This window comes from Osmerus mordax, chromosome 22, assembly GCF_038355195.1.
Source record: "Osmerus mordax isolate fOsmMor3 chromosome 22, fOsmMor3.pri, whole genome shotgun sequence".
NCBI classification, from domain to species: Eukaryota; Metazoa; Chordata; class Actinopteri; order Osmeriformes; family Osmeridae; genus Osmerus; species Osmerus mordax.
This window is the reverse complement of record NC_090071.1, coordinates 3,160,923-3,175,656: the sequence shown is the minus strand read 5'-3', so window position 1 is coordinate 3,175,656 and position 14,734 is coordinate 3,160,923. Positions and strand designations below refer to the sequence as shown.

The following is a 14,734-nucleotide window of genomic DNA, read 5'->3' as shown; positions in this document are numbered from 1 at the left end:
CCGGGGATATGCACGCCGGGCGCCTCTGATTGATTAACCAGTGACCCCTTGACCCCCCAGCGATGCGTTTTAATTGGCGGGTGCATAACAAGCAGTTAGATCTGGGATGCGGAGGATGGGAGCGATTTAATTAGCTGATAACCACCTGAACTGTGTGTGTGTGTGTGTGTGTGTGTGTGTGTGTGTGTTTGTGTGTGTGTGTGTGTTTGTGTGTGTGTGTGTGTGTGTGTGTGTGTGTGTGTGTGTGTGTGTGTGTGTGTGTGTGTGTGTGTGTGTGTGTGTGTGTGTGTGTGTGTGTGTGTGTGTGTGTGTGTGTGTGTGTGTGTGTGTGTGTGTGTGTGTGTGTGTGTGTGTGTGTGTGTGTGTGTGTGTGTGTGTGGTAGGTGGGGGTATCCAGTCTTAGTTCTGTTCCTCTCATCTCCGTGGTGGGGATGAATGAAGCTCCACTCAGAGGGCGTGTCTGGGTGGCGTGACCAGGTGTGACTGCACTTCAATGTGTTTGAACAAGTCAGATCAAACAGACCCCCCCCCCCCCCCGCCACTGTCCCAACCACGGGCGAATGCACAATGCCTGTTTTCATCTAGCAGAGTGTCTCGAAAGTCCCTTCAGTATCGCATCATTTCATCAAAACATTGGATTTCAATGGCTTGTCGTCTGCTCTGTCTCTTCCCGTTCCTCTGTCTCTCTGTTGCTCCTGCTACGTCTCTGTCTGAAGACCGTGAGGAGAGAGTCACTGTGGAAGAGCCACGTAAGTCTTCATCTCTCCCTCCTCTTCCCCTCCCTCCTCCTCCTCCTCCTCACGTGGTTAGCTCTGAGCTGCTAGTCTTCCATTGTGTTTCTACCAGTGTGTTTGGTGGTTTATGCTACCCTGCTAGTGTATAGCTACCAGTGTCTGTATGGTGCCTGGAATAACCTTAAGAATCAGGAAGATTGTGATCGTCTGTGTGTAGCTTCTCGCCAATGGGGCTGTGTGTGTGTGTGTGGGGCTGTGTGTGTGTGTGTGATGTGTGTGTGGGCCCAAGCTGAAGGCCTGTTCACCCCCGCCGGCCCTGAGCCCCCTCCCCACCCAACAATTACCCAGAATCCTCCTGAGACAAATGTTTTGTTCTCTTAATCCGGTGTCGTTAATCATGTAACTATGTAACCCTCCGTGTTCCCCTGTTGTGCTCAGGGAGGACCTGGGTGGCGCGTTTGTGTGTGTGTGTGCGAGCATCTCTCAGGTAGTCCTGCCAGCCCTCATCACACAGTTCTCCATAATCCCTTTCTCCATACCCATCTGGCAGTATGACATCCCTTTAGGGTCGACATTGAGTGAGACCCGAGGGACTGACACACACACGCCCCTCACACATGGTCTCCGGCGGTTGATTGGCCCTCAGAGAGTGTTTACATGAAGACCTGAGGATCTGAGTCCTCTGCCCTCTCAACACCTCCAACACAGTTCAGCTACGTCGCCTCCACTCTGGTCCTCGCTGCTCAGCTTGGTGTGTGTGTATGGTGCATGCGCGTGTGTGTGTGTTGAATAACAGCCCAACCTCTCTTGTCTCCTCTCAGCCAGGAGAGAGGAAGAGTTTGAACAGAAGACCTCCATCAAGAAGAGAGTCAAACATCTGAAGGTGCTGGACCCAAAGATAGCTCAGAACCTGTGTAGGTACCACACACACACACACACACACCATACTCACACACAGGGAGGGAGGGGGGAACCTACAATGAACCTATTGCTGAGAACACTCAAGGTGTCAATTAGTCTCACCTCTCACTCCAACCTCACGCTCTCTCTCGCTCTATCTCTCTCTCCTGACAGGTGAACACAGTGCCAGCTGTCACTCTCTTAATATTCCCCCCCCCCCCACTCATCTGAATTGTTCAGTGTTTAGAAGGCATACTGATACATGCGGAGAGACTCGGTAATTCTCGCCATTGTGGCCTCGGTTCTGGAACCCTCCACGTCGCTGAGAGGAGAGCAGGAAGTAGATTGAGACGCTGCAGAGAAGCTGCAAGGCTTAATGAAACCACAGCCCCGAAACACCTGCTCTCCCAACACACACACACACATCCATGCCCGGATACTCACACATGCACTAACACACACACACACACGCACGCTGAAAGACGCACATATTTTTCATTAGATGAAAACCCAGAGGTGCTAAGTGGGATCAGACAGTTACCAGAAATAAAGCTTGTTATTAGAGATGCAACGCTCTGCTGATTGTGAGGAGAACTGCCTGTGATCAGAGCACAAGAAAGGAAGCTAGTCGCAAGGATGGAGAGACGATGTGTGTGTGTGCGTGCCCTCGTGTGTGTGTGTGGCACTTTTGAGAGTGTGTGTAGTGTGTGTGTGTGTCCTGCCTTGTGTGGTGCTTGTGTGTGAACAGTTAGTAGTTTGCTGCCAGAAAGTGACATGCAGAAAGAGCTCTCATCTATATAGTATATCGATTATTTTACACTTGTAACTCTTTAGGTGTTCAAAACTTCCATCAATTTTCTGAACGAGTGACATTTGGTCGTTGTATCTCATCAGCACACACACAGACCCCTCGCTCGCTGATACTGTAATGTCCCACTCATTAGAGTGTGTGTCAGTGAGTGAGGAACAGTTTTGCCTCGGCTGAGAGAGAGAGTAAGTGAGAGAGACAGCGTGGGAAAGTCAGAGTACCAGACTGATTTTAATAAAGTTATGTAGGCCAGACACAATGTATGAAACTGACGTTCATGCATCTCTAAACACATTATCTCCCGGGGGTTAGTCTGGATATTCCTTCTATGTGTACGTCTAACTGGTTTACACCTGGAAAGTAATTATTGAAGTCTCAAACGCACACATACACACCTGCAAACCACAGACACATTCTTGCGTTGGATAACACTTATCTTCATAATGTATTTTTTTTTTATCGAATGTGTCTGTGTTTTTGTTTTGTGTGTGTGTGTGTGTGTGTGTGTGTGTGTGTGCGCACAGCTATCTTCCTGGGGTCCTTTAGGATGCCCTACCAGGAGATCAGACGGATGATCTTGGAGGTGGATGAAGAGCAGCTCACTGAACCCATGATCCAGGTACGCACACACACTCACACACGGACACGCTCTGTCTCAGAACCCTGAGATCAAATGTGTGTTGTCTTTCCAGAACCTGGTAAAGCACCTTCCAGAAACAGGAACAGCTCAACGCCCTGGCCCAGTTCCAGGACCAGTACTCCAGCCTCTCTGAACCAGAGCAGTTTGGAGTGGTGGTGAGTCACACATACACACACACACACACACACACACACAGGAACACATGCACACTCACAGGAACACATGCACACACACAGGAACACATGCACACTCACAGGAACACATGCACACACAGGAACACATGCACACACACAGGAACACATGCACACACACAGGAACACATGCACACACGCAGGAACACATGCACACTCACAGGAACACATGCACACACACAGGAACACATGCACACCCACAGGAACACATGCACACTCACAGGAACATGGAAGCGGGGGGATATACAATGGAAAGCACGTGGAGAGGGGAGGAGGGGAGGAGAGAGATAGGCCTCAAGAGACAACTGGACAGTCTGTGCGATGGTAGGATAGTCCTAACGAGAGCTAGGTTAAGTCATTTGCAACTAGAATCAAACATAACAAATTCAACCACAATATGCCAATGTTCACAAGTAAGAAATATAGCAAATCGCAGTTACTTTGGTCGGCTTGAAGAAGGGTAGAGTCAATGGTTTCGTTATCGTCCAACGAAAATAGAACAACGGAATCTTTTGCCAAAGTTCCGGGCGCTCAGTGAATTTGCAGGTTGAGAGGAATAGTTTAGAAATGACGCGTTCACTTCAGTTTAATTCCTACAAACAAGCGGGGTGTGATTGTTCATCTTGGGTTTTTATAATCCAAGAAATGCGGGGTATCCCTTTTTGAGGGTGAGCTTTTCATTGGTCAGTTTACCCTGACCAGGCGTTGTCCTGAGATAAGATAGGTGTGAAGTGGTCGGTAGATTGAAGTCAATATTTCAAATGTCCATGGAATGCTTAAACTTCAAAATATAACAAAACAACGTTCAGAAATAGTTTTGTTAGTATGGTACAATAATTTTGATATCAAGATTGACTGACTTATCATAACCGGAAAGGAAGTTTCATTAAAACATCAAATTAAAGTAAAGTGGATCAGAAATGGTTGTGTTGGCGGTTTGACTCTCTGCTACAACAGACACACACACAGGACCACATACTCACACAGGAACACACACACACAAGACCACATACACACACACAGGAACACACACACACAGGACCACATACACACACACAGGACAACACACACAACACACACACAGGACCACATACACACACAGGAACACACACACACACACACACAAGACCACATACACACACACAGGAACACACACACACACACACAGGACCACATACTCACACAGGAACACACACGCTAATAAATCCTCTGTGTGTAATTCAGTGGAGAGGGGTAATTAATGCTGTGGGGCTAGAGAGAGCAGGAGGACATCTGTGGACTGATCATCTCTCTACCTCAGCTCTGACAGGAGCCTAGTTCTGTCTCCAGACGTCTTAATTAGTCTCTCTGAGGAGAATCAGACATGTAGAAAATACATGTAGCCTTCCCTCCTCTCCCTTAATGTAGAATGATTCACTTACACACACGTGAACAAATTAAGAACACAAACATTGGTCACTTCATACCGCTAAACTGATTTATATAAATATATAACCTTTATATATTTCGCCTGATAGTGTTTTCTTCTAAATATACTGCTACAGAGCGACCCGGAGAAATGTCTGTCAGTGTAGTCTACCGGTGGAGAGCGAGAAAGGGGGAGGAGAGGGAGAGAGAAAGAAGGAGAGAGGAAGGAGAGAGAGGTGAGGGCGGTAGCTGGCTTATATAACCTGTGTTGGCTCATAGCGTGTGCTCTAGCACACAACAACAGGTTCAAAAGGAATTCTTGATTAGTGATTGTTCCTGCTTAGGCCTCCCCTCTCCTCTACATCCCCTCTCTCCTCTCCATCCCTCTCTCTTCCTCTGTCTCTCCTTCATCCCTCTCTCTGCTCTCCATCCTCCTCTCTCTGTCTCCACTACATCCCCTCTCTCCTCCATCCCTCTCTCTCTCCTCTTTATGCCTCTCTTTCTCTCTCTCCTTCATCCTTCTCTCCCTTCTTCTTCATCCCTACTGAAATTAAGAAGTTGTTTGAAGTCAGTCAAGGTGTGTTGTTTTAAACACAGTGTGGGCACACACACACACAGAGTTCTCATAGTACATCAAGGCTCAGTCACTAGCCCTGCTCCATTAGTCTGTAATATTCTGACCTGCAGACAGAGACACTAAATGAGTGTCTGACTACCTTTCAGAAGCAGTTTCAAAAGGACTCCTAATGAATCCTCCATCAACTAGTTGTGCGTGTCGCCTGCTCCTCAGATAATCCCCCGTCAAACACGTATGACAAGCAGCTCTGTGAATCAAAGTGTGTTTCATCACGGATTAGACATGTGTCTGATGTGCCATGCATCTGAGGGGGGTGAGGGGAGGGGGGTTTGGGGCACTGCCCCCCCCCCCCCCCCCCCCCCCCCCCCCCCCTTACACCCTGCCAGGATATTTACCACATGAATCAGGCTGTTAGTCTCCAGGCATAGCTTTGGTGTCACCTCCACTAACTCGAGCATGTTTACCCCCCCCACACACACTCATGCACACACACACTTGTGAACGCCACACGCTCAAACATGCACACGCACTCAAACGCCACACACACACACACAGTCACCCCTGCTCACACCTGCTCTTGCTGGTGGTGCTGAAGTGTAAAGCCAGAAGGACATACACATGCAGGAGGTGTAGCAGGTACTGGGACTGGCAGAGTCCTGGGGTGTGGAGCTACACACACACACACACACACGCTCACACGCACACACACACACACACAGTCCTTTGATAACATCACTGAATCCTTAATTAAACCCTTGGGTGAGGACATCATATACTTCGGAATCGTCCCTGCCATCTCTCCACCATATTAACTCACATACACACACGCACACACACACAAGCACATACACACAAGCACACGCACACAAGCTATCCACAGCCCTACTGCTGAGGCCTCAGATCCAATGCAATATTTCCCAATTGACTGTAATTGTGTGAGAGTGGTAATCCAACACGAGGCTTATTGTATATTCCGCCCATCCACTCTCTGCCCTGTGGATGCTCGCTCTGCAATTAACTTGCCATGCCTGGTCCCCAAATCAAATCACTGCCAGAATCCATTATTTGTGCCTGCCCAACGTAAAAGCAGTGGTGTTCGGGTGGCAAGAGCCCCTCCTCCTTCTACCCCCCTCCCCCCTCATCTGCCTCCTTCCTCCTCTCCTCTAGTTATCATCCTTCCCTCTCTCCCGTCTCCCCTCTCTTCTCCCTCGTCCTGCTGGACAGTGGAAGGGGGATGAGGAGAGGAAGGATGAGGAGAGGAGGGGGAGGAGATGAGGAAGATGACGAGGGAGGAGTGAAGGGAGAGGAGGGGAAGAAAAGGGAAGGGAGAGGGGCAGCATGGGACATAGCTGCCAAATCAGCAGTGCGATTCACCGCCACCAAACACCTCACCACTCCATCCCCCCCCCCTCCCTTCCCTCCACAGATGGGCAGTGTGAAGCGCCTCGGCCCGCGCCTCAACCACATCCTGTTCCGGCTGCAGTTTGAGGAGCAGGTGAGCCTGCTGCGCCCGGACATGCTGGCGCGTGAGCGCGGCGTGCGAGGAGGTGCGGCGCAGCGTGGCCTTCAGGCGCCTGCTGCAGCTGGTGCTGCTGCTGGGGAACTACATGAACGCCGGCTCCCGCAACGCCCAGTCCTACGGCTTCAACCTCAGCTCCCTCTGCAAGGTGCGGCCCGCCTGCCACACACACACACACACGCCTGGACACACACACACACACGCCTGGACACACACACACACGCCTGGACACACGCCTGGACACACACACACACACGCCTGGACACACACACACACGCCTGGACACACGCCTGGACACACGCCTGGACACACACACACACGCCTGGACACACACACGCCTGGACACACACACACACACGCCTGGACACACGCACACACACCTGAACACACGCCTGGACACACGCACACACGCCTGGACACACACACACACGCCTGGACACACACACACGCCTGGACACACACACACACACACGCCTGGACACACGGACACACGCCTGGACACACACACACGCCTGGACACACACACACTAACGTGTATTCAGGCACGCGTGCGCTCAGACTGATAAGAGGGAGAGACATAGAGAGAGACATAGAGAGAGACATAGAGAGAGACATAGAGAGAGACATAGAGAGAGACATAGAGAGAGACATAGAGAGAGACATAGAGAGAGACATAGAGAGAGATATTCCATTGAAGTCCCAGGTCTTTCATGTCCCCCTGACTGTATGGCTCTCCTATCAGCAGGTCTATCTTAAGTGGCTTTCTCTGCGAGACGCTCTTGTTTGAACCATGTGATGTGATTTAAACACCCAGAGCACACACACACACACACATACAAATCTCTATCTGCAGTCATCTATCAAAGCAGCAAGGACCAACAACCTGCTTATTCTCCTTCATCTGCCCAGTCTAGATAACTGGTGCCAGCACAGGGCCACGGAAACACACACACACACACACACACAGCATAGGAGCCGTGTTTAAAAAGACATGAAATAAACACATTTATATCATGTGGTAAGTTATGGTTTGTGAAAAGACTAAAAATAAAAGACATTGAAATGACCCAGAACCCCAACTCTACCACTGTTTGTGTGTGTACTGTGTGTGTGTACTGTGTGTGTGTGCGTGTTAGCTGACCAACACCAGTGTTCCAGTCATTACAGCACTTCCCAGAATAGACAGTCTGCTGTTACTACAGCAACATACAGCCACATCCATTTATCACTGCCTAGTTAGACCTCACTGTTTGCGCACACACACACACAAACACCATCTCCTCCTAGTTGGCATCGTCACGTGTTTGTCTTAGCTTATCAGTAGCTGGTTTCTTGTCTGTGGCACACACACACACACACACTTGCACACACACACCTCAAGCAGCGATGTGTCAGACCTACAGACGACAGTGTCGTTCCTGCAGGCTTCTGGTCGTTTCTCAGTGTGTCGTCTCATGTGTTTCTTACACACAGGAGAGCGTCACACACCAACACTCACTCATGCACACATTCACTCTCCCTGTCTCTCTCACAAGCACACACAACACTCACACACAGTCAACTATGCTCCACTCCATTCTGTAATTTTGTTGTGCGTGTGTGTGTGTGCCCCAGCTTAAGGACACCAAGTCGGCGGACCAGCAGACCACCCTGCTTCACTTCCTGGCCCAGGTGTGTGAGGAGGAACTCTCTGACCTGCTCTTCCACTTCTTGGACGACCTGCAGCATGTGGACAGAGCCAGCAGAGGTAGTACACACACACACACACTCTCTGTGTAACAGTGCCAGCCTGACTAACGTAAGCTGACAGACAGAAGGAAGCCAGTGCTGGGGGGGTGCAGGGTGGTGGGGAGGGGGGGCCTGGACAGACTGTGGTTGTGTTCCCTGTGGTCACATCGCCCGGGGGCAACCCCAGGAGGGAAGTGTCAGGGCCGGGGGAGGAGGGAGGGGTGGGCTGTCTGGCCAGCAGTCTGAGAGGAAGAGGAGGAGGAGGAGGAGAGAACCTGGATACATGGAAGGGGTACAAGACTAGGTGGAAGTCTTGATTCTTCCCTTACTGTTGGTGTGTAGGGGCTGGAGTTATGGATGGACTCTTAATGTGTGTGTGTCTGTGTGTGTGCAGCATACAGTCCGGTGTGTGTGTGTGTGTGCAGCATACAGTCCGGTGTGTGTGTGTGTGCAGCATACAGTCCTGGTGCTGTGTGTGTCACGGCCGTCCTTAGCACCTTAAAGAGATGTCAATGAGGTGTTTGACCTCTTGGAATATTCTTCATACCCCCCCCCCCCCCCTCCCCCCCTCCCCTCTGTCCTGGCTGTTAGGATCACTCAAGCTGAGAGAGAGAGGGGGCGAGGGCGGGGGCGGGGGAGAAAAAGACGAGTGGGGAGATGTAGAGAGATTGCTTTGCAGCACTGTCCATTTACTTGTCAGCCATTGCTATCACACATGCATGGACCACTCACACACACACTCACACTCACCTCTCTGTCATGGGCATATATGGCTGAATCCATGTGTAGAGCAAAACGGAGATATCCATCCTGGAAGCATCAATACCAGAAGCATGCAACTGCACACACACACACACACACACACACACTCTTGGCCCACCAGGGCATTGTGATCATTGCTCTCACATAAATGTCCACAATCAGAGTTCCTCATCCCTGGGTTGGGAGGCTGAATGCTGACCTGATTGAGACCCCATCAGCCCCAGTGCACCCTGGGATAGGTTGGTGATGGAGCGGAGGACTGCGGGGCCATTAGGAGAACCTGGGGCAGGGCGTGGAGCTCGGCGCTGCTGGAGGGAGACGAGGAGAGAGAGAGGGGGGAGATTACCTTCAGGTGGAGGAGAACCCGAGCTGGGGATGAATAAGGGAGAGAGGAGGAGAGACCAGATGATGGCCAGATGAAAATTACGCTTGCTGTACGACTGCCTGCCTGTCGCCCTGCCTGCCTGTCGCCCTGCCTATCTGCCTACTCTCTCGTCTGTGTTGTATGCACTATACCTGTGTGTGTAGTGTACCTGTGTGTGTGTGTGTGTGTGTGTGTGTGTGTGTGTGTGTGTGTGTGTGTGTGTGTGTGTGTGTGTGTGTGTGTAGTGTCTCACCTCATTATCAAAGTTACTCAGATTCATCTTCCCCACTTGAAAGCGCGGGCCCCTCGCTGATGTGAAAGTGCTTCCTGAGCTAAGCAGCTTACATCGTTTTGTCGGGCGTTGTTTAATCATGGTAATTTAGGACACGTGTTAGCATCTTTACTAGCTGTGGCCGTCAGCCGTGACTGGCTCCCCCAAATCCTCTCTCCTCCCCTCCCTGTCATCCCTCCATCCTCACCTGTTCACCGTGGGGGGGGGGGGGGGGGGTGTTTTGCTTTGACACACACACACACCCACACCTGCTCCATCACTTCTCGCTTTATTCTAGTGCTGACACACAAACACACACACTTGCAAAGAACAGATGATAAACAAATCTGACATTTGCAAGTTTGTGTTGTCCCTTTGAGGATGTGATCCTTTCTGTAATGTTTACACACACACACACACACACACACTGGCAGCTGTGCTCATCCTGTGTCTGGGACTGCAGCTGTTGGAGCACTGACAGAGTGCTACAGCAGAGTCTTTGATTGGTGGAAACTGGTTTGGTGTTCTGGGGTTGCTGAGGCATACCGGGTTACACACATACACACACACGCATACACACACATGCATACACACACATGCATACACACACATGCATACACACACCTAAGGGCATTCTAAGAAGCTGTTTTGCTCTGCTTGCATCTGAGCCAGATGCACTCTACCCTGGTTCAGAGAAGTGTGTGTAGTCTTGTTGAACTATTCTTAGGATAGAAAACTAAGAACAAATGTACCTTGTGGGGACATTTTCTCAAGCCCTACAACTTCAAGTACTAATTCTAAGAGTTCGGGTTAGGGGTTAGGGTTGGAAGTAGTTGGAAGGGTTAAGGTCAGAGGTCAGCGATGACAAGGTTTTGAACAGGAGTGAATGCTCGGTCCTCACTAAGATAGTGAAACAAACCTGTGTGTGTGTGTGTCTCAGTGTCTGCAGAGAACCTGGAGAAGTGCCTGAAGCAGATGGACTGTCAGCTGCTACAGCTGGAGAGAGACCTGGACACCTTCTCCTCCCCGCTCCAGGACGACCTCTTCCACACCAAGATGGCTATATCCAACATGGCACACACACGCAGACACACACACTGAGACACACACTGAGACACACACTGAGACACACACTGAGACACACACTGAGACACACACTGAGACACACACTGAGACACACACTGAGACACACACTGAGACACACACTGAGACAGGGCCTTATTTGACCTTGCCTGTCCAGGGTTGACAGTTGTGTTAATTGTTCACTGCGTGTGCGTGTGTGTTGAATGTAAACCCCCCCCCCCCCCCCCCCCCACACACACACACACACACACCTGGCTCATCCACGTTGGATCCGCAGCCCTGCGTGTGGGTGCTGGAGGTGAGGTAGCTGCCCCGGACACGGAGCAGCTCCACCCCCCCACGGAGGTGCACTCTGAGTGGGCTTGACAGATCTGTCGAGCCCCTCCGTCCTTCACCCTCCGGCTGGTACGCCCGCCTGGCCGTGTTGACGGCGGGGCTGAGCGCCTGGCGTCTCGCCGCCCCGCCGCGTGGGTCGCTGGGGTTTCACTTCAGGAAGGTGTCCTGCTCACTCACTCGCTTATTTTCTTGCTCTGTGTGTGTGTGTCAGTGTGTGTTTTGCTGCTCCTGACTCTCTCTCTGCTCCTCGTCCACCCCCTGTGTAATTACCCTCCTGTTTTCCCCTCTCTACCCTCCTCTCTCTCTTCCCCCTCTCTTTCTCAGCTTTTTGATTGAAAGCAATTAGACCTTGTCCCCCAGTCTCCATCCATTGACTTTAATTAGAGAAAAGAGGCTTGCATTTCCTCACATAGGCGTGTGTGTGTGTCTGTGTGCGTGCCCCTCCACCAAGCCAATTACCAGTAAGCCCCAGCTAGCAAGCTACACTACACTAGCTCTGTCATCCTAATAAAGCTCAGTCCATCTCTCCTATCATGTGTGTGTGTGTGTGTGTGTGTGTGTGTGTGTGTGTGTGTGTGTGTTCATGTTTTTCTGGGGAGCAGCTGTTGGTAGTGACTGTGTCCCAGGCAGAGTCTCATCACTGCTCTATGGGGGCTTCCAGCCCTGGTCTTGAGAAGGAGGGAGGGAGGGAGAGAAGGGGGGGGGGGGTGGGAGGGGAGGGAGGGAGGGAGGGAGGGAGAACCAGTCAGACAGCAAGATAGAGGGACGGGGATAGGGAGAGGGAGGGAGAAATCTAGAGATGAGAGAGTGAGAGGGAGGCAGTGAGAAAGAGAGCGAGAGAGACGTGTAAAGATGAAGATGGAGAAAGAGAGAGAGGAGACACACTGAGTGGGAGGAAGAGGGATAAAGGGAGTCTAGGATAGAGACATTTGATGGTGGGGGAAATCTCTCCATCTCTCACCACACACACACACACACACATGTGATCTGACTCTGCTAGATTAGAGTTTAGGGCCCTAACCTTCATTAGAGGGATTAATCATTAAGTCGACATCAAAGCAGTGGGATATTAACCATCTCGCTCTGAAGCGAAGGAGTTGAAACATCTTCATCTGCAGCAGATCCACCTCCCAGCATGATTTTAATAACTTCATATTCTTCTTTTAAGGTTGTATGCAGCATAGGGTGAGGGTGGGGGGGGTGGGGGGGATCCTATTGATGACTCTAGAGACAGTGTGTGTCCACCAACGCTTGTTAGTATGCTTGTCTTAGTCCTTATGTTTGTTATTCCTTTTGTGTGTGTGTGTGGGGGGGGGGTGGAAGAGTGTGTAGGTGTGAGACATACTGTGAGTGTGTATTGACTCATGCCTGACCGATCTCAGGTGCTCCAGTAGCTCTTGCGTCCTGCATGGTCTCTGCATGCTCAACAGCAGAACTCCTTCAGTCCACCATGCAGATGATGTGAAGTCTCCTTCACCTGATCACAGTTCAACTGTCATCTCCCTCACTTGGTCCCAGCCTTTTGACTGTGTCTCTCTCCATCCTGCTCTGTTATAACCACCTATTCTTTCTCTCCTGTCAGCGGTACTTTCACTGCACCTTCTTCTGCCTGTCCCAGCTCCTGTCTCGAATGTGTGTCTGAGAGAGACAGAGAGAGAGAGAGAGAGAGAGTTTTTCTGAGACTTTGTGTGAGCCCCTGCTTTAGAGCTTTTAACACTGAAGTTATTTCTAGATGTAATTATAGACATCTCTGGCAGCCATTGAATCCTGTTCTTGAGATTTTCTTGTTATTATATTATACAGTGCCATATCCAGGCTCTACAGATACTTTATTGCCCTTAACACCCCCCAAACAGTGAAGCATTCACTGCCTTCTAAGTACTCAGATATCTCTGACAGATTCATATCTGTTAGTCGGTCTGGATCAAACTATGCCAGGCTATGCCAGGGCTAGCGCCTGGCATCCCTCTCTCCCTGCCTCCCCCCTCCCCCCCCTCCTCTCCCCCCTCCCTCCCCCCCTCCTCTCCCCCCTCCCTCCCCCCTCCCTCTCGCCCTCCCCCCCCCTCCCTCCCTCTCACCCCTCCCTCCCTTTCACCCCTCCTCTCCCTCCCCCCCCTCCTCACCCCTCCCTCCCTCTCACCCCCCCACCTCCCTCCCCCTCTCCCTCCCCCCCTCCTACCTCCCCTCCCTCTCCCTCCCCCCCCTCCTCCCTCTCCCTCCCCCCCCCCTCCTCTCCCTCTCTCCCTGCCTCCTCTCCCCCCTCCCTCCCTCCCTCCCTCCCCCCCCTCCTCCCTTCCTCCCCCTCTCCCTCCAGCGTTGTCCTCCTTGACCCCAGGCCTCCACAGCTTTGTCCAGACGGCCAGGGAGCAGCAGCAGAAGCTGGTGGTCACGCACGCCAACATGGACGTCCTGTACTGCAGCATGGTCGAGTTCTTTGCCATCGACCCCAAGAAGACGTCTGTGGAGGAGGTCTTCACTGACCTCAGCAACTTCAGGGCCATGTTTGCGGTGAGTGATCAACCAATCACGTCCCTGGATCCCCCTAGCATGCAAGATTCTACCAATCACGTCCCTGGATTATCCGAAAACGCAAGGTGGTGTTCTACCAGTCACGTCAACATATAATATGGAATATATGGTGTTTCCTATTTACAGAACAACTGTTCAGTCTGTGTCCATCAAGTGTTTATAGTGTGTGTGCGTGTGCGTGCGCGTGCGTTTTAAGGTTTGTCAGATTGAGAGACTAGCAGGTTAATGGAACACCTATATCCAGTCACACATCACAGGGCATCAGATATGTCTGACAAACATTATGGGGCTCATTATAGTGTCTAGACAATCAATTCTGTCCAGGGGAAAATAATGGTATTGAGAAGTGTGTGTGTATGAGAGAAAGAGTGTGTTGTGGTGTGTGTGTCTCTCCTCTGGAGAGGCCCCAGTCTTCAGTCTGAGGGGGGGCTGGACCAGGTAGCAGGAGGGGAGGAGGGGAGGACGAGGCAGTCAGTGTCAGACCAGCTACTTCTCTTCTTGTACTGACATGCTCACTTGAGGTCCTGTTCTGGTAGAGAGACTATGATCCACTGGAGAATCATTAGGATTAGTGGCAGACTGGACTGGGGTGGGGGGAGGGTGGAGGGGGGAGGGGGGGGGGGGATAAGATAATAAGAAGTAATTAGTCCTCATTACCATGCAGGGTGCTTGAGTGATGGAGCCGACACGCCAAGCCCCCAAAATGGATTTCACGCCTCTTTGCATCCCACCCCCTCACCCCTACTCATTTTTGTGTTACACTTTTGTGCATGTGCGTGTGTGTGTGTGTGTGTGTGTGGACTGTGTCTCCCCACTCATTCCCATTCTGAGGGTGAGACTGGCTGTAATCTGACAGTGGAAAGGCAGGCTGTCGCCTTTCTCATG

The 14,734-nt window shown here is 51.2% G+C and overlaps 1 protein-coding gene across 1 annotated transcript in view; it reads left to right on the top strand.

Annotated features, from left to right (window-relative positions):
* The window catches only part of diaph3 (diaphanous-related formin 3), a 124,731-nt gene that overhangs the window by 61,749 nt on the left and 48,248 nt on the right, over positions 1-14,734 (top strand). Inside the window, 10 exon segments of the mRNA XM_067260952.1 lie at positions 1,443-1,485; positions 1,556-1,648; positions 2,967-3,061; positions 3,135-3,158; positions 3,160-3,237; positions 6,684-6,782; positions 6,784-6,924; positions 8,391-8,523; positions 10,842-10,963; positions 13,664-13,828. Coding sequence (XP_067117053.1) covers positions 1,443-1,485; positions 1,556-1,648; positions 2,967-3,061; positions 3,135-3,158; positions 3,160-3,237; positions 6,684-6,782; positions 6,784-6,924; positions 8,391-8,523; positions 10,842-10,963; positions 13,664-13,828 — 993 coding nt within the window.